General features: G+C 39.8%; 3 protein-coding genes and 1 long non-coding RNA gene across 11 annotated transcripts in view; 1 reads left to right on the forward strand and 3 right to left on the reverse strand.

Annotated features, from left to right (window-relative positions):
- Nucleotides 1-7,535, reverse strand: part of khdrbs3 (KH domain containing, RNA binding, signal transduction associated 3) — a 38,911-nt gene extending 31,376 nt beyond the window's left edge. For all 3 annotated transcript variants that reach the window (XR_015855192.1, XR_015855193.1, XM_088366051.1), the window contains exon 1: nt 7,144-7,535. Coding sequence is in view for 1 of the 3 variants with exons in the window: in XM_088366051.1 (XP_088222177.1) it covers nt 7,144-7,234 (91 nt within the window). In the remaining 2 variants the exon portion in view is untranslated. The remainder of the gene's footprint in view (nt 1-7,143) is intronic.
- Nucleotides 7,536-12,107: 4,572 nt separating this feature from the next.
- Nucleotides 12,108-13,921, forward strand: LOC148379981 (uncharacterized). Its single transcript, XR_015855079.1, has 2 exons — nt 12,108-12,945; nt 13,580-13,921. It is a non-coding gene; the product is annotated as an uncharacterized LOC148379981 (long non-coding RNA).
- A 1,132-nt stretch (nt 13,922-15,053) lies between these two features.
- Nucleotides 15,054-17,882, reverse strand: LOC148379982 (CMP-N-acetylneuraminate-beta-galactosamide-alpha-2,3-sialyltransferase 1-like). Of its 3 annotated transcripts, none has more exons than XM_088365526.1 (7): nt 17,716-17,882; nt 16,397-16,651; nt 16,097-16,293; nt 15,825-15,992; nt 15,678-15,723; nt 15,477-15,596; nt 15,054-15,383 (listed from the first exon to the last, which is right to left on the reverse strand). In XM_088365526.1, exons 2-7 carry the CDS (start codon nt 16,640-16,642, stop codon nt 15,216-15,218), a joined length of 945 nt encoding a protein of 314 aa, XP_088221652.1. In that variant the 5' UTR covers nt 16,643-16,651; nt 17,716-17,882; the 3' UTR covers nt 15,054-15,215. The 3 variants fall into 3 exon arrangements, with proteins under 3 accessions (XP_088221652.1, XP_088221653.1, XP_088221651.1); XM_088365527.1 differs by lacking the exon at nt 17,716-17,882 and adding an exon at nt 17,371-17,513; XM_088365525.1 differs by lacking the exon at nt 17,716-17,882 and adding an exon at nt 17,180-17,279.
- Nucleotides 17,883-18,554: 672 nt separating this feature from the next.
- Nucleotides 18,555-22,852, reverse strand: LOC148379983 (CMP-N-acetylneuraminate-beta-galactosamide-alpha-2,3-sialyltransferase 1-like). 4 transcript variants are annotated; one of them, XM_088365529.1, is made up of 8 exons: nt 22,684-22,852; nt 20,706-20,757; nt 20,387-20,621; nt 20,107-20,294; nt 19,396-19,575; nt 19,177-19,222; nt 18,981-19,103; nt 18,555-18,854 (listed from the first exon to the last, which is right to left on the reverse strand). In XM_088365529.1, the coding sequence occupies exons 3-8, from the start codon at nt 20,618-20,620 to the stop codon at nt 18,657-18,659; spliced, it is 969 nt and encodes a 322-aa protein (XP_088221655.1). In that variant the 5' UTR covers nt 20,621; nt 20,706-20,757; nt 22,684-22,852; the 3' UTR covers nt 18,555-18,656. The 4 variants fall into 4 exon arrangements, with proteins under 4 accessions (XP_088221655.1, XP_088221658.1, XP_088221656.1 ...); XM_088365532.1 differs by having other exon boundaries at nt 20,387-20,605; nt 22,684-22,850; XM_088365530.1 differs by lacking the exon at nt 22,684-22,852 and adding an exon at nt 21,497-21,521.
- Nucleotides 22,853-24,495: the final 1,643 nt, after the last annotated feature.

Consider the following 24,495-nt stretch of genomic DNA (forward strand, 5'->3'; position numbering starts at 1 on the left):
TTTTTTCTCGCAATTATTTGCATGAAAGTAATCACGTATTTTATTTCCCCAGCTAACCGAGGTTCCAAATCCATCTGGAGCTGTCAGTCCAAGCCGGCGTAAAGAAACATCCGGCAGCTTCGCTGACTGACGGAGAGGAAATTGAAGTGTCACGTCAACATTTTAATGATATTCCGTGGCATGTTGTCAGGCATTGGTGTGTCGAGTTATCCCGAAATGGGAGAATAACAAGAGGTGTGGGGGGGGGGGGGTCTATCGGAATAACAAGGCTTGTTTTCCCATTTGGGTGCATCTTAACCACTCATTGCTCCCTTCAATGTCCTACCGAGATGTAGGCCAGCACTCTTAGCGGGAAACGCCGCGTGAGAGTAATCTTTGACAACGTTGTCAATGTCAGAGCAGCGACCTGAGACGTGCATATGAGCAAATATGGCTGTGAAAATGAGACGGGGTGAGGGAGGGGGGGAGCCGAGTGCTGTACATCGTCTTCAGGCTGACAGTTCACACCAAAGATGCAGCTCCGTGTCATCAGAAAGTGCGAATTCTCTCTCTCACACCAGAGCGGAGGAATGCGCAACGCCTGCGAGCATCACCCACCCACTGAACATCATTAGCATTGCGGCTCCCGACTGGCAAAGACACGAAGCTGCCCATGTCAAGTTCCACCAGGCTCCGAGGCCGCCAGTTCTGTACTTCGCGGGAATGCAATTTTGCCAGGTTAACGGGCTTATTTTAAATCTGCGCCGCCGCATCTGGGTCGGGAATAGAACGAGGACGAAAAAAAATAAATTAACGCTGTCTCGCCGAGGTGCGAAATGAGCTTTTAAAGTGTACACATGCCAACTGTGGCTAGGTGATAATGGAATCTCAGCAGTGAAAGGTCAGACTCACTTTATCCGCACTGTTGGGACAGCAGTCAACTTTGAGCCAATTGGAATCGTGACACTTGCTGGCTAAATAACAAATCAATACCAACAATATGGGACGATTAAGCTAACTAAGTTTACAATTAAAGCTTCTTTGCTGATGATTCCATGCCGGAAACAGAAAACTCTCGTCTATGTCAATACGAGAGAATAACAGCTGGTTTACTATGAGCTCCCTAGAAGATTCCGTTCGACAACGATCATGGCCGCCGCTCACTCCATAACACAGCTGTTGGATTCAAAGTGTCTCAACTGGATCCGGCCCTTGATGATAAAATTTCCATTTTAGGAGTCTTTTAAGGTGCGATTTTACATGTATATGAAAGTTTGAAAAAATTTAGGGGGTCACTGGTAGTAGCATAGTTTGCACAGGGGCTGAGTTTTATGCAGCTGGTGTGGAATGAATCCAAGTCACCAAACGCCCAGGGTGCAATTTGCACTAGGTCAGCTGGAAATGGGCTCCGACCCGAAACCATCCATCCATTTTAGAGACTAATTCACATCTTTAGGGGCATGTTTTTAAGTTGGTCACTTTCCCCCAAAAAAAGTTAGCATGAGTTGTGTTAGCATCAACTCATCCTGTGATGCATTTAAATATAAGCGCTTATCGATAAATTGCTCCAACGGAAAAATCCTTGAGAAGGTCACGGTTGCTTAGTGTAACCGATGAAATCTGTGGGGGGAAAAAAAAATGGAGATGACCTAAGGTTTGGGATTAAGGGATGGATCAAGTTAGTCCCAAATCAACAAGCGACAAGTTTTTTTCTGACTGCGTTCAAATAGAACACAATAGCCGTACGTTTTCCAAGCAGCAGATCAATACAGGCAAGTCCGGAGAAACATATCCAGAGAAACCATTCGATAACTCCGAGCTGAACCTGACAACTGGATTGCTATTCATCTTCCATTACAAGCCACGGGCCAGCAGCCACTACAAGTTGTTTGGTGACGGCTATTCGGGTTGCCACTGACGTGTAGGCCGGGAAAGTGGATGGATTTTTTTTTTTTGTGTTATTGCTGCCGTCATCAGATGCGGTCCATTTCAGGTTACAAATGACAAATTCCACTCTGTCGCCACAAGAGTTTTTAGTCCGGAGGTGTTTCCCTTCATTGCATTGGCAAGGACAGAGCTAAGATATTTAATAACGACGGTCCTATTGTGCACAGCTGCTCCTGCCCTTAAATACGGAAGCGCTCAATCATGACAAGAGGATCCCATGTTGGAATGAAATGGGTCATATGATACTTTAAATAAATATGATAATGAGGCAGACAGTAGCGGCTAGCCCAAGGGGGTTATTTGTGATATGCAACGGGAGGAGTAGGTAGGCCTGAATACGCTTTGCTCTGTTTATGTGTAAATGAGATTTTGGTGTCAACTATTTTGGCGGGAAGAATATCGTACAAATGAACATGATTACCGCACTGACTCACAAGGAACGGGTTCCGTGTCGTGTGACAAATGGAAGGTGCGTGACACTCGTCGCCGTCAGCAGGATGACAATTACCCCTTGCGGTGCGACCGCAGGTACGCCAAAAGGGGGGGGGGGGAGGGTACTTCGAGTAGCGAGATCAATGACACATGCAGTGCAAAGTGTCCCGCTGTCGTGCGGAGTCCCCGAATGGAAGATGAGTCGAAAAAGGTCAAGCATCTAAAACTAACACTTTACAGGAAGGTCACGTTTTTGGAATATTTGCTTGTTTATTAAAAAAAAAAAAAAATCACAGCTGTGGGTTACATTGTTAGCTTCTAAAAATAAACTCACATTCACAGCAGCAACCCAGTCGTGTCATGTACTTATCGGCTCTTCCGGGATGAGAAGCTGTCAGTCAATATAACAACCGCAGGGTCTCGTATCAACGTGGCCCATCTTCACACTGGACCAGCCCCTGGTCAGACAGCAATTAAAACCTTTGCTCTCCAGTGGGGAAGCAGCACGGACCACAAATCTATAAAGTTGATTTCTATCTATTCACCTCCCGCAAGCATCTCATCGACACATTTACTGTGTTGACTTGCGTGCCCGCTGTAATTACACACATCTGCGGCCGACACGTATTATTTGTGGCGCATACGTGTCATCCCATCACTACTGAATGAGGTTTCTGATAAATAGCTGAAAGTTCTGCAAGCGGGAGGGAGGGTGAGGAGGAGGAGTGGGGGGGGCGGTTCTAATTTCATAACTGTCGGCCAAGGTGACGGAGATGTTGTGCTTTGCAGATGGGAAATCAATGGAAGCAATGTTGATACGTTCATTTTGGATACGGCAAGAACGCTGCAGGTATTTAATTCGTCGATTAGCGTATTTTCCAGACTATAAGGCGCACCGGACTATAAGGTGCACCTTTAATGAATGGCCCATTTTAAAACTTTGTCCTTATATAAGGCGCACCATGAATGCATCATGTCAGATTTTTAATCCAAATCAAATCATTCTCCATTTTATCCTTTTTATTTCAACTTCAGACGTAACAAATTACTTTATAATCACAAACTAATGATTCATAGTGTTTTTGATTCATGATTCATAGTCTTCAGCGGGCCACTTATGATTGATTTCATGACACAATGCTTCAGGCCAGTTTAAATTTAGGAATTTGGTCCAGATATAAGGCGCACCGGACTATATGGCGCACTGTAGGCTTTTGAGAAAATGTTAGGTTTTTAGGTGCGCCTTATAGTCCGGAGTTTCAGGTCTTAAAATTGGCTTTGAAAGTAGTTCACTATTTTTTCCTTACTAGACATTTTTTCTATTTAATCCTCCAAGTCTTCAAACAGCAAGAATCAAAATCATTTATTTTGCTGGAAATACGGCAAAATCTTAAAATTCACGTTGGGCCATGGCACTGCAGTAACTAACAATGTGGCTGCAACTCAAAATTTAACAAGCAGACAGAGATGTACATTTTTTTTTCTTTTTTTTTTTTAACGAGCCTTTTATTGGTCGAAGCCTCGGCAGAACTTTAACGAGACACGCCGCCAAGTGACACGGCGAGCCGGCGGTAGAAGTGTCAAACTCGGAACGGTTCTGGTAATTGTGTAACACGAGGAAAAGACTCCATGACTCCATGCTTGTTACGACGCTCATCTGACCTCGTGTTTACGGTTCCACTGTAAGACCTAATGAATGTTTTACAGCTGATTGCAACAGTAAACATAGCAACAACACACATCTGCTTATATTATCCCACTGGGAACGTGTAAAATAAATATTTAATAAACGTTTGCTTTAAAGCAGATCCTCACAAAAATTAAGAACATATTGCGTATGGCATGCTACTCGATTTTAATGGCTTGGATGGCAGCCTGGCACGTTATAAAGGGGGGGGGAAGTCAACGTCCTTTAAAAAAAAAAAAATCTGCACGATTAGTTTTTAGTATCAGGCTCTTAAAATAGAGACAGGAGAAGGACAAGGGTCTGGTGGGGAAATTAGCATTTATTCCCACAATTGGTCACAGATTGCTAATCTGACCAAAATATGTCAAATATCCCGTTTGAGGGTGTAAATGATGTGTAGGTGACATCTGTTTCGACAGCAACAGGCTCGGGCAGACGCCGGCTTATCTTGGCCGAGGTGCGGCGCCGCCGTGCCGGCGAGGTGGAACGATAAACATAATTAAATTGAGTTGGATTACACAAAATGGATGGGATCAGTTGGGAAGGCGGAGAAGCTAATCCAGTGCAATCCTCTATAGACGTGCCAGCCGCACAAAAAAAAAATGAAGATGCGAAGGGAAGGAATACGGTGGCTGTCAGACGGAGATCAAGATGTATTCCAAAATCAAATAGCAGAAAAAGTATAAACTATAAATTTGTCTGTAGTTGAGTTGTGTGGGTTTTTTTTTTTATATGTGGGGGGGGGGGAGTTCACATGCTGTCAAAAATGACAAAGTAACACCATTAGCCCACTGCTGCCTTTGGAGCAAGTCAGGTTGGCCAACTTGTCGTTTGGTCGCAGCGGTAATGACAGTGATTAAATCGTGTATGAAATTAGAGCTGAGCTTTTTGGCCGCTACCGTAATCTTGGGTTGTATCACGGGACGTGACTATTACCTGGAATGTCAATTGTCCAACATCACTAGTCATCCTCCTATTTTTACATCCCATCTAAAATAGCATAGAGGTTGCAATATATATTATTTAAGACACTTTATCGCATAGCTTTGATTGAGAGTCGACTCTTGTAGACGGCCTAAAGGCGGCTTGGGCAAAATTTGACAGTCTCGACAGCTGAATCCAAAGTAAGCTTTGCACCAAATGGCAATTGTATCCCTGCAATATGTTGATGGATCATTTGAACAACAACGGTTCTCAAAAGCTCTGACTCATGTGCCCATTTCAGAACCATTCAAGTGTGACAACCAGATATTTCATCTTTAGAGTGACCGTACGGGCCATGATACAAATTTTCGATAATAATGCCGATTACGATATCAGCGTCTCATTAATGGGGCAGCGATTGAGATGAACACCAACGTGAGCATGTCAAAGAGGTCCTATTTGGTTTTCACAGCTGCCTGGCCTATATTTCCGAAGAGCTGCGCAAACACTCGGGCTGAGCTCGTCTGAATGCAAAGCAGCTCGCCGGTGCTCCCTCGTCTGCCCTCTTACAGCAAGTTCACTCCAACGTGCAGGGGGTCGAGTCTCCTGCCGGCGCTTTCGCAGGGACCGGTCGGGACCGCTCGCTGTGTGGCTCGGCACGTCAACCAGTCGGGGATCGGAAGATCGTTATCGTGCACTGTTTCCCCTCACGAACAAATCGCTATCTCTTCCCTTTGATCCCATGCCAAAGCTGATTTTCCCTCACTTCTGGGCATCCTCACCCACAAAGTGCTCACACTTGAGGCCAAATTTAAGCACGGCTAAAAATACCCCCCCGCTGCTCTGCTGATGAGATGTATAAATTAACCATGAGGCATCTTTCTCCAAAATGAGGATACTTATCTCAAAATTGACAGTTTGAAGCGATTACAGGTAGTTTTTTTTTTGGGGGGGGGGGTGAGGGCAAGCCAGCTGATAAAGTTAGAAATATCCAATTAAAAATGGACATAATAGCTGATCATTGATAAAATATTGACATATGTTCAAAACATTGATGTAAAGAACTTCCTGCTCGTTTGAGGGACATATATAAAGTACTTAAGAGAGAAGAACCACGCTGGAAAGAGTCCCTGGGCTTCCCCTACTGAATACTCCCTTCATTTCATTTGAAAAGAACTCTCCCCAGACCTGGAATAATTTTATATTCCCCGTTTGTATGCTCTAACTACAGTTCCTCTTGCCAGTAGCCTAACCAAGTTGAAAATTCATCAGCAAGATGGTAGAAGAAATGAAACAGCGGCGTGTTCCATCTGTTGTGTAAAAGCGAGATAACAGTATTTGCCGCTTTTAGAGTGGTGACAGACTCTTTTAGACTTTTTTTTTCTTGCACTGCCAAGTTGTGCTTACTTCATAAAATGTCACAGATTGATTTTTCAACTCGCCATGTTGTCCGGTTGAACTCAGTGGGAAAATCTTTTCAGCTCTGAATTGAAAATTCATATTCATATTATGAACAGGTGGAAGATGAATATAATAGGAAGGAAACTCTGCCTCTTTTTTTCTTTGAGGGGGGGCATAAAAAACAGTTTGGGGAAGCAGAGGCAACACGGGACAAGCTGAAGCATAAATTAGTTAGTGAATGTTTACACTGGACGTGTGCCTCGTGCTGCTGGTGAGGCGTTCCACAGGGCTCCGCCGAGATAAAAATTGAAATTTGCTTTTTCTCAGCAATGCTAGACAAACTTTCTGAACCCCTTGAGATGTGATCAGTGTGTATAAATTTAAATCAGACCTATAAAATGCTGCGTTTTGATCAAACTAACACATGACTTCTCGATTTCACCATCTTGCTTTTATTTGGTGATTTTTTATCTAGAGACTTTAATAAATATATGTTTTTTTAGTGGATATAAATCTTGAAGCTGACAACCAATCACACTAACAATCAGTGAGTAGAAATTGAAGCCAAGCTGTATGCCACTACCAATTTATGACTTTGTCTGAAAACCAACAAAATTGGCAAAAAGAAAAAGATTGCATAATCTAAGAAGTTATATTAACCCTGGTAAGATTTTTCCGTTCAGAATTCTAAATCTTCAGTCAATCGGAAGAAATCAGTCTTAATTGGATCTGATTAGGTGTACCTAATGAGGTGTCGCTTCCCCGAACCTTACCTTGCTCCAGTAGCCGCAGAGAGTGCTGGAAAGCCGGGTCGAGCATTTCCTTCTCCGCCTGAAGCTCCGGTAAGTATTGTTCGCTCCCCATGTTGTCCGTCCCTGGCCCCCGAAAAAAATCCTCTTCAGGTGCACTTCGAGGAAAACTTGAGTACGCGTCGAGCGGTTCCGTTGTCCAAAAAGGAGAAAACGACGCTGATATTTGGCCCTAGAAGTGCATTTTCGTCCCCTCCAGTCCTGGGCTCGCTCGCGCGCACACGAATACAAAAAGTGAGGCTAATCGGAGCGTTAATATTGTTGTATTTATCCCATTCGAGTGGAGCTTCGCTGTAAGTTCCCCCGCCGTGTTTGCCCTCGCCTCTGTGGGCTTACAGTGTGCCTGAAGCTCGCTCCTGACTTGTCCAGTTAAACCGCCTTCTGATTGGACAGAAGAGAAGCAGGCGGGGCTAAGTGCTGGAGCTATCCATGGTCCTGAATCGCACTAGCGCATAAGTGGCGCACCTTGATTTTTGTTTTGTTGTTCTAAGAAAAACAGCAGTGTCCAGAATAACATTTTAAAACATAATTAAATAAAGAAATAAATGGCTTTTATATCTAATAAAAATATAAAATAAACGTGTAATTCTTTAATATTGGTACAAGCTGAAAGTGACAACAATGCTTATATTTTTTACACTTCAGTTTTTGTATGATCAGTTGTCAATCAATATACTTTGTTAGTGGCGTTGGTGATCTTAATGTTCTCAAAACTTCTTTTAAATTTATTATTATACTGATGACATCACTCACATAACTGTGGTCTGATGGTCAGCATATTGTACATGATGTTATTTGAGTGTCAAAACACACAGGTTGCCATTGGGACAGCTTTGCCAGGCCGATAATCCAGCCGCTGTGATTAAGAGCCATAAATCCGATTCAGCGGAATGTATTCCCGTTTTGGGAGGTCAATATGTTTTGAAATTGTACATATATGAAACAGTCAGTGCGTGATGGTGTAAATTAACAACCAGGAGCCTCCTGCATCCTGTAATTGTCCTCTTAGCTTGTTGAAACCATTGATTGTTTGTAATTGTACAGACATGTTGTCAATAGTTCTCAGGCAATCCAATCACCTTCTCGCAGGTCAGCCATGCTTTCCCCACGGCCGTGTTTATGAATTAATGAAAAAGGAAGAGAGAAGGTTGTTTGAGAAAGTGATTGTTTGAAAGAACAATGCGATGCAGGTTAGCTCTTTTTTTTTAGAATCCTGTCAATATTTGTGGAGGATGCTGAGATAGCCTCAAGTGGGTGGCTATACAGTATCTGTAGGCAGATCAACAGTGGTTACATAATTTTTTTTCCTCACCTTCATAAAATTCAATTTTGAAAAACAAGACAGGAATATTTATTCTATTTATAAATTGTGATGTGGGAGATATTTCTATTTTAACACAGAGAGCTCCAAAAGTGCTTGAATGAATACATTCAGGTGCTGAGCGTTCTGGATTAATGAAACTTCAACCACCAGTAGGAGACAACATGCTCCTCTTTATATGTGTAACTTCTTGTCTTGGACTGTTTTCCCCGCTCTCTTCTCACTTCCCTCTGGGGTATACGAGTGATTCACCGCATTATGAATCAGCTTACTTTTTAATCTCTGCCCGAGACCATTAAAAAGCAGCTCAAATGCACTAATCTCCAATGCAGGGGAGCACTTTATTTATAGATATGCTTGCCATCTGTTGCGCCTTGTCCTCATAAACAAAAAACTAAATCATCGTCTAAGGTGCCGATCAAAGCCCCACCACCCGAAGATATTTTTATTTAAGTCCTACGAGGCCAGAAGCAGCAGTACAACAAATAAGGAATGTCCTGTCAGATGTTTGCCAAGGAAGAAGAGCTTCTACTTTTTATCGGAGTGTTATTTTCAGCATGGTAAAAAATGGACGTATTCGTCTAATACCCTGAGCCAACCGCCCGCCACTAAACGATGTCAAAAGCTCTGACTTCCTCGCTGTGACAAGTTAGGCATCTTGCATGATTAGAACGGACTCACTTGTCTCATCAGTTTTTCAACGCAGTCTGCTAGACTTCAAACTCGGAGGGATCGTTAGATGTCATTTTTGTGGTAATGATGGCCGTGCACTTTCTTTTGGGGGATCTGGAACACTAAATAAATGCACAGTAGCAAGTTGGGGATGCTTTAAACACCCATTAAGTGACTTTTTAGGCATGACTGAGTTGCAATATGGGGGTAGTGACAACACTGCCCTCTAGCGGCCAGCTTGTAAAGTAAACTTATAGCAGCAGTAGGTTTAGTATGTTAAGATGATAAATTATTATTTAAAATAAAGCTCACTATTAGCTACATTTAAACTACTGAAACGGAATGTATTACACTATACAAAGCATCGTTTCTTATGTAACAAGCTCTACTAATCAAAATGAATGTTTTGTATTAAATCACAATTCAGTTGTGTTTATGTGCTGAGAATTAATAAGCTAGTGTAATAAACAAACATTTCCACAATATTCTAATTGAAATATCATCATTTTGGCTTTCGGGGGAGTATTAAACTATAAATGTGTACGACATCCTACTGTGAGGTGTTTCTAATACTTTCCTCATCATAATTAGCTCCATGGGAGTGGCAAAGTTTTAGAAACAGTTGTCAGTGTGACGCCAGTCACTTCGACACCGCTGCAAAAACAATAATAAATTCTGTGAAATTAAAGCCAGTGTGAATCAAAAGTGAGGATACATATTTTTTGTGAAAGCAAACCAAATGCACTCATTCTGTCTTCTTTCCAGATAGGCAGCAAAACTTCTTTCCAATCTAATAAACTTAAACAAAACTTGAATCTTTTCCTCCAACCCCCTAAAAAAATAAAATTTAAGTCACCAACCATGCTGTGGTTACTAAACGGCGCCATTAAGCAGTTATTCAGCGCAATTATACTGCCGGGGCTCATCCATCAGTTGCATTGATCACGCGTGGTCGCTTTTTGATGTGCACACACCCGTCTCCTGCCCTGGAAATGTTGTGCAAAAGAAACCTAATGAGAAACTGTCAGCGGTGCACAGGTAAACAAATCAATGGCGCCTAGCGGTTCTACCAAGGTCATCACGGCTAACACACACAAACGCACTGCAGTAAGACCAAACAAACTTGGTGCGGCTAAAGCTCTTAGGGTGTGAAGGTCGTGATCAAATTTGGGATGGTAGCATCTGAAAAGACAATCTAACGTTTAAAAAACTAATTTATAATAAATTCTTTCAACACTCATAAAAGGTGTTCCTAATCATTTCAAATCAGCCCTCCATTGACTGCTGCCTGTAACTCACCTTACATCACATCAAATCTTTATTTATATATATTTTTAAACATAAATAGTACAAAGCATGTGATCTTCTTGACAGGTTGTCTCTCCGAGCTCATCCAGCAGCTGTCAAGAGGCCCGAGTCGCTATTAGGCCCGGACGAGCACTTTCTGCTCTCCATTAAAACTGTCAGCCTCACTCAAGCATGGCCTTTAATCACTTGAAATATCATTTCACACACCAACTCCTCAGCTAAAGACAAAAGCCGCATCAAGTGACCCCTGCCATCAAAAATGGAATATGCTACAAAATTAATATTTATCAACAATAAGGCTGTCATGCATTTTTGGAATCTGATGTCTCATGATGGAACCAATCAAAGATGTCATTTTCCGCCTGTCTGATGTTGATGGAGGAGGAGGGCATGCGAATCGTCCACTGATTATTTCAGAAAGGCTACAACGAGAGCTCATTAACCTCCCTTACATTGTACCTCTTCACCTTTTCAGTGATAATGTCCCATGCCGCCATTCGACAGGCTCCGGTGTTAGGCGGCAAATCCTTCTCCAGTCTAAGGTGACAACGTCACTTGAGGAGGCCAGATGCTAGGCTGGCTGCCTTCCCCCCCTCTTCCTCTCCGGACTCAATGACCATCGATTGGGCAAGAAGCGACACTGTGTCCCGTGGAGGGGGTAAGCAGATACACCTCATTGCCTCCAACAATCATCCGGCCCCTGTAGGGACAGGTCGTGGTAAATTAATAGTGTGCTTGCAGCGACTGGATATGGTTAATGTATTTGCTATTGATGGAGTGAAATAACATGAGTCGCTTCAGCCTTGCTTAACACAAAACATAAATCCTCCAAGACCAATGAGGTTCACGGCGAACGGGAAGTGAGCTGTCACCAGCTTCCCGGATCTGGGGCACAGTCACATTACATAGAGAATATTGGTTTAATAAATTAACTAACCTGAATAAGAGGATCAATAGAAAAAATAATATGATGTGATGTTTTGGCTGCTTTTTAACTTTAAAATTAGAAATGTGATCTGTGCTTTTATCCTGATGGATGAACTCTGACCTCATCCTTCTAAAAAGACTTCTATTTTTGAGTTGAAGGCTCCTTAACATTGTCATTGCTAATATTTCTGTTCATATGTGGCAAAAAGGCCAACAAGAATTGTATGTTACGCTCCAGTGCACAGAGAAAATCACTCTCTCTTATAATAGCTCTGGGCAATTTCAGACCACACAGAACGACAAGGGAATCAATTTTCCTGGTTAGGTTATAGATGGATTTTCTACACTGGGGCTTTTCATAAGTACAAGTGAAGCTATGTCATATGAAATATTAAGAACTCTCAAGTGAAAGAAGAGATTACAGAGCACATATTCCTCTCCCGTGGATCCCAGTGGATGATAATTCCAAACATTTGTTAATCTTGGTTTACATCTGAAGCTCCAGCCTGCTCTCTTGTGGAGAAACGTTGTAATGATCACAAAGAGTTCAACCGAGGTCGCGTCTATTTACTTGATTTGATGAAGTTTACCCTGTGCCTTTAAATAACCTATTTTGTAAATCATTATGTCCTTGGGCAAGGTAGTAAGTTACATAGTTTTTGCAAGTGGCTTGCACAATGACAAGTCAAGTCCCCTCGGGTAAGTAAGTAATGTGCTCGGGCAAAGGTAATAATGTCAAACCTGTCAAAAAAGGAAAAAAGGTTTTTTAATTAGGTGGCGAATTGAAGTAAGTGATGCAGAAATTATTACTTATGTCAAATTATCTAACAGAAAAGCCCTAAAAGCAATGATAATTATTGCAAGAGCCAAGCTGTTGCAAAGTTTTTACTTTTGAATGTATATTTGATATGATTTTGTTTATATTTTTGTTTATACTGTATACCTGACCCACTCATTAACATTTTCTAATGTTACAATACTAAAGTAGCATTGGATAACAATGTTTTTTACATTTAATTTTACATTTTAATTTTTCCAAATCGTCCAATATTTTTTTTTTACGTTTTGACTATATCTTTAAATATGACCCAAACTTCAATTAGTTTTTTTTTTTTAAAGGAAAACATACCGTAATTCAAACAAATAAAAATGTATACATGTATTACTGTTTTATTTTGTTATATTGAGATTTCTGTTCAAATTTAACAACGCTTAAAGTCGTGAAATGTAAAAATAATGCAAATGTGTCTAACCCAATCATCGCGGTGGTGGGCGGGACTACGTTGCCATGACAATGACGTCAATGTTGGTGTCGAGTAACTATAAGGTCAAAATAAAGGCAAGTGAATGGAAGATGGTAGAGTGTGTGTACGTGTGTGGGATGGTGGAGGTGGGGGGTGATAAACAACAGGTTGCCCCGGAGTGGACGTGACGTGTCCTGAATGACTTGTGAAAATAACATCAGAGTCGAGTGGACGTCGACACGGCGCAATGAGGCTTTTTACTCGGCCGGGTATGGAGACGTCAGACAGCACAAGGTTGGGGTCACGGAGAAGCTAGCTATAGCTAACCATTAGCCTAGCACAAGCTAACAGTTTGATTTCCTAGCTTTAAACAACCGCTTCGTGCAATAAAGTTTTTTTAAATCGTTCGCTCGCATGACGAGGAGCATTTCCACGCATTGGCGCATTTAAATGGCAAGTACGCGTGTTTTAAAGTGATCTTTTTGGGCTGTTTTGGCTCAGACTTTGACAGTCGCTTTATGGCCTTTCAAGCTTTTCACAGTTGTTTACATTGTGACGTCACTGCACGCTAGGTCGCGAAATGTTGCGTTTATCTCTTGCAGCAAAAGCGTTTCAAATAAACGCATGTAAACATGCAGAGGTCACACAGTCGCAGCTGCCAAGGTGACGGAGAAATGCCTTAAACGACGCCCGTGACGTCAGACTAACTCGATTTTTATTTATTTTTTTCCTTGTGTTTTTTTTTAAGTCAAATAGTCATTGAAATTATGATGGTAAATTTTAAAACGATCATGTAAAATTACAATCACCGTGAGTGTAAATATAAAGATAATAATATAGAAATTGTACAATATATTCAATTAATGTTTCCTTCTTGTAAAATGACTTTTTTCTTGTTACTTTCAAGGTTTTTTTTTTCCTCCCCCAGGTAGTCCATGGGGCTGTAAACATCCCCGACTGGAAGCTGTCTTCCCTGCAGAGCTTTCAGTCTGATGTTTGCCGTCGCCGGCTACTTCCAGCCTCCTCCGCCGCCGTGGACCAAGACAACTTTGCTTCTCAAATCTGGGCTCAATTCATGTAAACATCCTACACTCAGCTGAAATCCACTGCAGAAACGGCTGAGAGAAGGGTGTTTACGTGCGCTGGCTTGGAACTAAGACCACAAGAATCACCAAGAGCAAGTCAGCCCTCATGTCACATCACAAGTTGTGAATGGAATCTTTGTCACCTTTGTGTTTCTTTCATGGGGCATTAAATGATGGTTAACTGATCTGTTTCATTGAAGACTTAATATATTTAGTTTGATATTTCACAGAAAGCAAATTTCTATTTTTAGTGGCAGATAATTTCTTTTTTAAAGTAAGAATATCTGATGAAAATAACAGAACTTGGTATGACCTCAAGTTGCACTTCCAAATAAACACCGCAAGAGGGCACTACGCCCATTACAAACGCAGTCCAAGAGTAGTTTATAAACATTTAAAGCTAAGAAATCAAACATTTTATGGAGGCATTCTAGGAAATATTATTTACTTGGATAAACTGCGTTTGTGTTTTATTAATTTTCGTTGTTTAAAAGAAATTACTGATAATGCAGTTTCATTTCTGAGGAAAAGGAGTTTTAATATTTAATGGATGGATCAAACATGTATTTTGGGCATACATTTATTCGACTCCCACTTACCAGCGTTAAAATATAATTACAAACAGTTTATCCGAGTTTGTGAATATGAACTGCTCTTCCATTGAGAATTGGATTGCCTCATAAAACGCCACTACGAGCGTTTATAATGGGCGCACTGCCATCTAGCGGTTTTAAACTGAAAGTGCCGCTTCATTTCTAAATAAAAGGAGTTTGAATATTAAATGGCTGGATCAACTTTTTTAATATCAAATTTAGCACTTACTAAAAATATTTTAATTTTGTTCTAAAATGATGGCGTCTCGGGACTTTTTAAAATCTAAGATCTGCCTTTTATACTTAGTTTTACATTCAAACTATTTTAAACAGCTTGATGAAACGTTTAATTCACCACAGAAAGCAGCAATTTTCTGTTTTTAGTAGTAGATAATTACTATTTCAGGGTTAATAATTTCTGATGAGTGAAAACGGCAGAATTTAGTAAGACCACCATTGTAAGTTGCACGTCCACATTAAAACCGCTAGATGGCAGTGCCCCCATTAAAAACGCTCATATAGTGCTTAAAGGGGCCTCATCATTTACTCGGATGAACTGTTTGTGATTCTATATTTTCCCAATGTAAGTTAAATTTTATTAATTTAAATTTATTCATTTTTAATTGATTTTAAATGAATAATTTAAAATTAAATACATTTATGCTGTCAAAATACACGTTTTGAACACCAATCCCTATTTTATATTGTAGTTAAAACCATGAAAAAAGTTTAAAAACTTTTATTTGATCGTTTTAGAAGGAAGACAACACTTTTTTATACAATAAATATATTTACCTTCTATACCTCATATTAAAAACAGGAACTGGACGGAAGGGCATGTAAATAAACCCCAATCAATGTTGAATGAGTGAGAGTCCCAAGCAGGTTACAGTCCTTGAAAAAAACGAATGATCTGCCTCTGATGCAACTCACGAATGACCTCATATTCCTGCATGCCAGGATGAGGTCCAGTTCTCAGTTTTTTGTTTCTCAGGATCTCAAAATAATGGTTCCAATTTCCATCTCTGTCAGCACCAAAGCCAAAAACACTGACCTGATGAGGAAAACCACAATTATAGGTCCACAGATTTTTTTTTTTTCTAAACTATATTTCCTAATAGGACTGACATGATAAAGAGCCACCTACCTCATCACAAAGTTGCAAGCTGAGCACCAAGGTCATGAATCCAGTGGATGGATAGCGGCCTCTCTTTTTCAGCCATATTTCATGAACATATTTCAGAAATGCTGGGTTTATGATCATCACCTGTTAAAAGGCAGACTCTTAAAGACACTAAAAAATGAAATGAAGGAGAAACGTGATAATTTATAGGTCAATTAGACTCACCAAGTTCTTGTTGCCAATCCTCTTTGGGTTTTCTTGCCCATTTTCTCTGTTGAAATAATCAGTAATTTTATTTTATTTTTTTCAATTAAACATTCCAAACTATAGAGAGTAGCAATATGAGTATTGGGTTTCAATGATAACACCTACCGAGGGGCAAAGCTCCTGAGCAGCCAAAGCAGGTCATTTATCTTAAACGGAAAGAACACCAGATGAGTGCTGTTGTCCAAACTGCTGGCGCTCTCTGGATACATGACACGATGAGTTGTCTTGCTGCCAACGTCTGACTCATAGCCCTTTGTGGGCCCGCGGTTCAATCTACAGGAATCATCAGACTGTTATTCAAAGGTCAGAGTTGAACTTAATGGCCGTGCTCGGCCAGAAGCAAGAAAGAAAACGCCAGCGAGGTACAGTCGATTTACCTTATTACCATGTTATGGTGATCGATCAGAGGTCCATAGTGCGATCCTCTGAGATTGCCCGAATTGCCCACCACCGCACAAGTCCTGCAACGGTCCGGCGATGGCTGCTCAACTTGAGGGACGTGCGGAAAAATCGTAAATAGGTTGTTGATGGTTTCATTTAAAAAAGCAAAGGAGCGCTGCTCGATCTGCAATTTCTGCAAAAAATATTATGTTAGTTAGCGCAACATCATTTTGTGAAGGCCACATTTCACATAATCATAAATATAGAAACAGTAATTGCACACTATGTGCATCTACCTTCCACCAGTTGAAATCATCCTCCGTGGTTGGACTTGGTATGGACAAAAAAGGCTTTGGTGAGGCGTCAATCAGCGATTTAAACTCGTGTGCACCCTCAGCCAAACATTTCTGGCAGCTGCAGACACTCTGCGGCCAGAGCCAATACAAGTTTGGCGTATTCCATTTGAATTTATAGTACAAATTGGCAGCAGTGAAACACAGGAGGATAAACAGGAGCCAAGCCGGTCGCAGTCTGGACAACATCTCGTGTGGCTGTGGGAGTGGAACCGTTAATATTAGTCACAGAATACTCCATCAGAGAAACCAAAACGTCACACCCGCTTAAAGTTTTGTGCTTTTCACGCAAGCCTAAATAGCTCAAAATTTGTTATGGTGCTCCTCAGGGTTCCATTTTAGGCCCACTATTATTCTCTAGATAAATAATTTTAATACTGTCTAACCATCAAATTTTCTCCGCGGGAATTTTAATACTGTAATTAATAATTTGGAGTCATACTCCAATTTTATAGATAATTATGGTCATTTTTCCTTCATTGAGCACCTGAATAATTTATGAATCACTGGGGAATGACACTCAAAACCTGTTCTGGAGTCAGTCAACCGAGGCTTACACAAGCCCCAAAAAAAACAACACGGACATTCAAATTTAGAACCGCCTGGCATGAGCTTTGACATCATGCGTCAAATATTTTAGAAGGACAATGGAAGCTTATCTGTAAAAGACGACAACTATTGTTCACTAAATACCAATACAAATGTTGAAGAAAGGTCGGAATTCACCTTGAGACAAGCAACCGGGCGGACGGAACAGCAGCTGGCCATTGTAAGGAACAAAAGTTCTCAATCGTAATACTGTTGAGCTTCTTTTAAAGCGTTTTAGTATTCAGGTAATTGTCTACCCATCTGAAGATTTTTTACTCCTTCGGGATTGTGTTGTTTTATTATGAAAGTTCCCAAGGGGTGTGCTTTACCTGTTTGTAATGATCGCTACCTGGTTCCCATCCCCACCTGTTCCCAGTTGATAATCACTTTGTTTCCTTGTATTCAGCTTTTGTTTTTAGTTTGACGACGTTGTAGCTTGTCATAGTACCACGGACAGTTCTCAAATAAAATGACATATTCATTTAGGTAAACAGGTAAGACTTTTTCTTTTATCTGCAAGCAGTAAACAAAATAGCCTGTGATCAATCCAAGTCTGTTATAGATGTAAATTTGATTTAAATTCATTTCCATGCATGCTTGTAAGTTTTGGTAGAAAAGCGCTAAATCAAAATATTCAACCTACTTCCATCCGCGTCAAAATAAAGTATTCTTACCTGCTTCCGAGATGAGGTGTGAATCAGCTTGGTCAACTAGAGCAGGAAGAGATGAAGGATCAGGTAGAACAGGTAGCTGGCTTAAAGGGGAGGGTCATGTTTTTGTCATCCATTAAAATGAATAGTTTTTTACTCACATTTATTTGTCATACAAGAAGCAAGGATGCAATTATCGGGAGAAATCCAGCTTCGTGGGTTCATTTTACAAATCTTAATCCCTGGAACAATAATGGTAGCCTCAAGGTGTGGATGTAAAGCATTCATGTAATTTTGAATTTCAAAATAATAGCAGGGTGATGTCATGTTATCTGAGAGTACATCTCATTTTGAGCACAAAAGATTTAAAACAACTCATTTGAAATTGCACGGCAACTATGTGAGGTTTAGTTTTGAATCATTTGGAAACATTTAAAATAATCCTGCCTTTTGTAGTGTCACATTCATTAAATGTTCCGTCTCATAATTAGAAACAATTAGAAAGAAAAAAAGACTTTTGGAATTTGTGCCCTGAAGCTGTAAAAAACATTCACTGTCAGTTAAATATCCTTAGCAAATGTATTTTTTTCTTCGCACGCAAGATGGCAGCAGCAGCACACATTATGTCCGATTTTTTGCAGTGAAACGACATTTGGTGGGTTTGATTTTGTTTGCAAACTGAAAGTAATTCCCACAAAAGAGCAACAAAGGACAATTTATTAGGCACAGTCGTGTTTTGCGTTCTCATAATGTTGTTTGTAAGTTTTGCTGAGTACAAATGATTTAAAAAAAACATTCTATTAAAAAATTCACATTTTCTAGGGAGTTTTTTTTTTTTTTAGCAAGAGCTAAATGAAAGAACATTAATTGTATTTCCTTTTATTTCAATCTAAAACACAAGAACAGCAGCAAAATACATTTATACATTTATCTTTGAAAAAAAATTAAAAATGAGCCACTGTTTTTCACATTGGCAAATCTTTTGTGATGTTTGGAGAAGATTTTTTAAAGAAATGAATTTTTTTGTGTGCAGCCAGTTGTTCTATCATAAAATACTCCCGTTTCCCATAGTGCAATCCAGTTCCAAAATGTTTAAGTTTGTTTTTCTCCCAGTAGTGACTCCAGTTTCCATCACTGTCTGCTCCGAAACCAAACACACTCACCTGTAAAGACAATACAGCAGCAATTTTAAATTGGTTGACAAAAAGTATTTTCTGCTATAAATTATCAGATCTGTGCCGTTACAGGATTTATTTTTAGAACTGGTTAAATATTAAAAAAATAGTCACCTCTTCACACATGTGTAGAGCAAGAATGACGGCCAAGAAGCCCGTGGAAGGATAGCTGCCGTACCTCTTCCCTATCCATTTGTGATAAACATATGCAATGAAACCTGGATCGACCACCATCACCTTTTTATAAAATAAAAAAAACTTTCTGATTATACACGTTAAACATGGAACGGCTTTTGAAATCAATACTCACTAGGTTCTTGTTGGCCTTAATTTTATACGGCCCTATATTACGTGTCCTGTTGAATACAACACAAACAAGAAAATATGATTTTTTTTTTTCTTAGACATTTATATACATCGGGAATGGTTGGAGTTGGCATAAAATGAGAAGGGAATCGCTTTTATTAACAATTCATTTCATCGATAAATCTCATTCAAATTTCGATCAGAAGATAATCATTTGACTCACGTTTTGACGTAACCTGTCGTAAAGGCTTGTTGTAACCACACCAGGTCCATGATCTTGTAAGGGGACAGCACAAGATGAGTGATGTTGTCCAAGTTTTGGGCAGTCTCTGGATACATGAGACGATGAGTCGTTTTGGTGCCCACGTCTTCTTCATAGGATTTGATTCGACCCTGGTTCATTCTGTGTAAATCAGTCAGGGTATTCGTTCAGTACAAAGCATTTTTTTTTCTTCTACTGTAATCACGACTTGCATTGGAGTCTTTCAAGCAAGATCCAAAACCGTACATCATAGATCAGATGACAATATGGAAAAATAATTTCATTAATTTCATATTCTTTATCCTCACAATAGAACCGCTAATTTTAGTGTTGATGAGCTGAGAGGAACTGAAACATCTCAATGCAGCTTCACTTTGAATTCAATTGTGATGCGCTTTCCCCCGCCCACCAGAATTGGTGACAAAAACATTTTAGTTTTTTCTTTTTCAATTGTATTTAATTATTATGATTTTATGCTTTTATAAGTGCAGCATCATAAAGTGCCATTATTTTCCCTCCTTAAAATACACACTCCTATGATTTTTGATATTATGGTACGGATTAACGGCATCCCTATTCATTTCAATTGGCATAGACGATTTGAGACGTATAAGCTCAGATGTGCAGGTGTTTGAAATGAAAAATATTGTGCAGTATTTGTATCTGATTTACCTCATCACCATATCATGGCTATCTATCAGTCGTCCATAATGAGAGCCTTTCAAATTTGGAGAATTGCCCACCACTGCACACTTCCTCCAGCGCTCCGGTCTCTTGGAGATGGCCGGAAATGTCTTCAACAAGCTTTCCACTACTGTCAGGTAGCGATCCAAGGTCTGCTCTTCAATCTTCTGCAATGTCTGACACATGACCACATACAGGTTAGACGAGCTGAGCCTGCAAATGTGACGATTGTAAATTTCAAGTCCAGTGACAAACTGGTCGTACTCGCCTTCCACCAGTCAAAAACTTCCAATGAAAGATTTTTTGTCCCGTTTAGAAACGGTTCGACCGATTCGTCAAAGCGTTGCATGAACTTGGCGTCATCCTCTTCTCGAAGACTTTGGTCCCAAAAGAACTCTGACGATGAATAGCTCAAAAACAGCAATGTGATGGTGCCGGTTAGCAGCACCGCTAGCACCACTTTGAACTTCGTCTTGGTAATTATGACCTGACATGAGATCATTCTGTCAATTGCAGATGATAGTTATCATTCCAAAAAATATTATTTTGAACAATTTGAAATATGTTTGAGATATTTGGTCATTCACTTTTTGTGGTGCTCATCTTCATTAGATGCAATGATGATTTGAAGCAGTGCACCTGCAAAAAAAAAAAAAAAAACAAGAACAAGATGTAATACAGGGTGCTACGGTGACTCACTGGTTAGGACAACTGTGGAGTTAGTAGCATCATGCCTTCTTGTTTTTACTTTCTGTATTGTTTACTTGAATGTTTTGTTTTTCCGTGGACCAATAATATATATTACCTTGATAAGTCAAAGTATAGCAGGTAAAAAAACGCGACCTATAGTCCGAAAATTACGGTGTATACATCTATATATAGATCGATCTATCTATCTATCTATCTATCTATCTATCTATCTATCTATCTATCTATCTATCTATCTATCTATCTATCTATCTATCTATCTATCTATCTATCTATCTATAATATGTCTTGTCACCGTGGGGTAGTAGGAAACGCAATTTCGATCTCTTTGTGTGTCTTGACATGTGATTGACAATAAAGCAGACTGATGTCGAGTGGCTATTCTGCTGAACCAGTAACTGGAGCTCTTCATAAAATAGACAACATCATAAATTAAGAACATTATGTGGAAATACTAAGGCAACATCTCAAGACATCATTCGGGAAGCCAAAACTTGGGCGCAAAAAAATTGCCCCACAGTGTATATATACACAAAACGGAAGGAATTTTGTAAATTGCCACTATATATTTTCTTTTATAAACTCTGCGGTATGAATGCAGGAATCAATAAAGTTTCTATCTATCTAAAAAGAATTTTTTAAAATAATTGCACAATAGAGATCTTCTTACCCGTGTTACAAGTCTGTCCCGTACTACAAGCAACTGTTTAAAGGAAACAGTTCTGAGAGTTGAACTATTTTTTTGGGGGGCAGGAAGAGGAGTGGCAACAACAATTTTTTTTTTTCATCTCTTTATTTCCTATTGACTGCCAGGACACCTCATATTTTTTTTAATGATTTTTTTCAAGATGCACAGAATATTATGTTATATTATATTAAATATACTGAGACTTAGAAAAGAAACTTGTCAAGTGGAATTAAAGTGGAATGTCAGTTTCTGGGTGGAGCTTAAAACATGTTCTGCCACTGATAGTATCTCACCAAACGTTAAGCGAACCCACAAGTCAGTGTAAATTTGGTTCTGGCCACCAAAACATCTTTGCAATTGTTCAAACAAAGTCTCTTCAAAATGGTCTTTTTTCCAGAGGCTGTGTTTTAACCACTGGTGTTCCTCAGGGCTCATTACCAGAGATCCAGTTTTTTTTTTTTATCCCCTTGTATGGTTTCCCCTGGCAGTTCTCTACTCTTGTTTTTTTCTTTTTGTTCTTATTTGAATTTTGAATGTCAATGTCAAAGCCATTAATGCAAATTGTCATTCCATTAGGAATATTTTCCTATTTGTTAAAACATCAGTCTCTTGTGTGTTGACTGTAAACACACAAAGGTGTGTCTTGTGGTATTCGGCATGATGTGTGTTTGTAATGTGTTCTGGTCAAACTAGTTTACATTGACAATGGTGAGTCTAAATTGCCACATTTAAAACGATAAAAATGATTCACGGCAGGATTATACTGGTGCTACTCCCGCTTGCGACACTATTTTTTATGCCCTATTAGTATATATTTTTTTTTTGCTTCCCAGTGGGTGGTTGGCAGGAGGTTGGGTCATGTTGCATGCTTGTTATTTATTAATTCATCTCAAATCCAAGGGAAGATCTCAGACTGTCTCCTGGTGCAGCCCAAGGCGTGAATTAACTTGTGTATTGTTGATACTGCACACTTTGGTGTCCATGCCAGAAAGCCCAAAAGGAAACATGTGAAATATACAACATGGATGCTTCAGGAGGGGTGAAAAAAAAAATACAATGAATAAAATATCAACATTCTGGTATATGATCCGTAAACAATGTGTGGCTACTGAAATTTGACTCACTTCTGTAGTGGTTAACACCCGTACAACATTTAGAATGTTTCCTACCTGGAAGCTCTGAAGGACTCCATTATTTTGTATTAGCACATGTTTACAAGATCCTTTAAAGTTGTTGAGTGATGACTTGTTTCGACAACTTTGGCAGCAGCAGAGGCTCATCCGTTTAAGTGGTAGACCTCGATTAATTCTGTCTGATCTACGGCGAGCTGGCTGAGCGGCGTTGTTCATTTGCATGGGTGTGACACGTGAGAAGGTCGGGGAAAAATATTTGTTTAGTCAGAATGAATGCATGATGGAAGCAAGGTGAGGGCATTCTCACTTGAGAAGATGCAAATGGTATGAGCCGAACATTTTGGCGAAATTGATTGTGATTATCGACTATTGGAAAATAAAATAAAATAAAACAAAATGAAAATATAAAATAAAAATAATGTTATCATCTCAAAACTTAATTTGTAACTCAAATATTCTTGCTTACTGGAAACCAGAGCAGGACGGAAAAGTACTGGCATTCTTGTTTAACCAGAACTTTTTCCACAAGTTGCCTCACGCACACGTACAAGCTAGTTGCGTGTGACTGCCTCTTATGAAGTCTGAAATTGATAAAAGGAACAGACAAGGAACGGCTCGTTGGCATCCTCTGAAGCGTTGAAGGCTTCCTCTTCCCCTTCCCCTTCCCCTTTTTTTGACACAAAAGTGTCTCTGGGTGTTGTAGTTTCTTATCTCTGTTTGCTGTATGTACATACATATGTTAAACTGCAATTTCATAGGATAACCAGACATTTATTGGAAAATGAAAATGACATCTGCTCACCCAACATAGAGCCCTCATTTGACCCTTTCGCTCTAAACAATAGTCATAAAAACATACATAAGCTCACCAAAATGTCAGTGTGGTGTACCACAAGGTGGTGTTCTAAGCCCACGGCCATTTGTGTTTTGCAGTAGTGATCCAAGTTTATAGTCAGGGCATGATTAATTCAAGTTGAATTCACTGCATGTGGTTTTTGATCGTCGTCAAGAGTTTATAACAATCTCTATTCAAATGATAAACTACCGGTATTGTAAATATAAATGACTTTGTAATGGATTCCAAAAATATGAGTCCATCTTTTTTTACTGTAAGTCAACAACTTCCCTGACATTCTCGACTGTAATCAGCATCCCATGAATAAATCAAAAATGAGCTCCAATTAAGCGGAGGTTTCAGCTGTTGAGCAATAACGAGATGCTAATGAAGAGCGCCAATCTTACGCTGAGACCCGGTGATTGCTTTTACACTTCAGCCGCTTCACCGTTTTTGTCCTCTGACACGCTTGGCGGGCTTATCGGTGCCGTTTGGTCAAGGGAAGTCTTGGCTAATTACGCTCAAATCCCACCCGACGTCTGTTTGTGCCGATAATTGCCTAGCTGCACTTTCGCCCTCGCCAATTGTTCAATTTCAATTTGAATTTTTAATAGCCTATTTAGTTGGGGAATGCGGTAACGTGAGAAGATGATAAGTCTGAACACATCTGACAAACAAGACTTGGTAATATCTTTAAGTATTAAGAGTTGGATTAGAATATGGATCGGGAATATAATGGTGGGATGCCTAATTGATATTTACATTACCAATTATTTAAATATAAATGAATGAGGTAGCAGCTACCTCATTGCAAACATCATTCACGTCATAATGGATAAATTTACCGATTTACCGAGTAATATTTTATATTATATATCAATTGTTCCCTCAGTCTGTTCCAGTTTCCTCTAATAGTTTAGCTTGGGGGCTGAAATGTTAACGCGTCATCACTCCATCAGAAAAAAAGGCCTCCCAGCGTTGTTGACATTTGCAAATGACAAGATGAATATCGC

Source organism: Syngnathus floridae, chromosome 21, assembly GCF_059516105.1.
Source record: "Syngnathus floridae isolate MCC-2025c chromosome 21, RoL_Sflo_1.0, whole genome shotgun sequence".
Lineage (NCBI taxonomy): Eukaryota > Metazoa > Chordata > Actinopteri > Syngnathiformes > Syngnathidae > Syngnathus > Syngnathus floridae.

What these genes read in the sequence shown, in the direction of transcription:
- LOC148379982 (XM_088365525.1), bottom strand. Translation starts at nt 17,221, where the DNA reads ATGGCCAGCTGCTGTTCCGTCCGCCCGGTTGCTTGTCTCAAG. An exon ending in CACCATAACATGGTAATAAG is followed by an intron (nt 15,993 to 16,096) that starts GTAAATCGACTG and finishes TGATTCCTGTAG; the next exon opens with ATTGAACCGCGGGCCCACAA. An exon ending in GCTTGCAACTTTGTGATGAG is followed by an intron (nt 15,384 to 15,476) that starts GTAGGTGGCTCT and finishes TTTCCTCATCAG; the next exon opens with GTCAGTGTTTTTGGCTTTGG.
- LOC148379983 (XM_088365529.1), bottom strand. Translation starts at nt 20,620, where the DNA reads ATGATCTCATGTCAGGTCATAATTACCAAGACGAAGTTCAAAGTGGTG. An exon ending in AAGTTTTTGACTGGTGGAAG is followed by an intron (nt 20,295 to 20,386) that starts GCGAGTACGACC and finishes GTCATGTGTCAG; the next exon opens with ACATTGCAGAAGATTGAAGA. An exon ending in CTCTACACATGTGTGAAGAG is followed by an intron (nt 18,855 to 18,980) that starts GTGACTATTTTT and finishes TTGTCTTTACAG; the next exon opens with GTGAGTGTGTTTGGTTTCGG.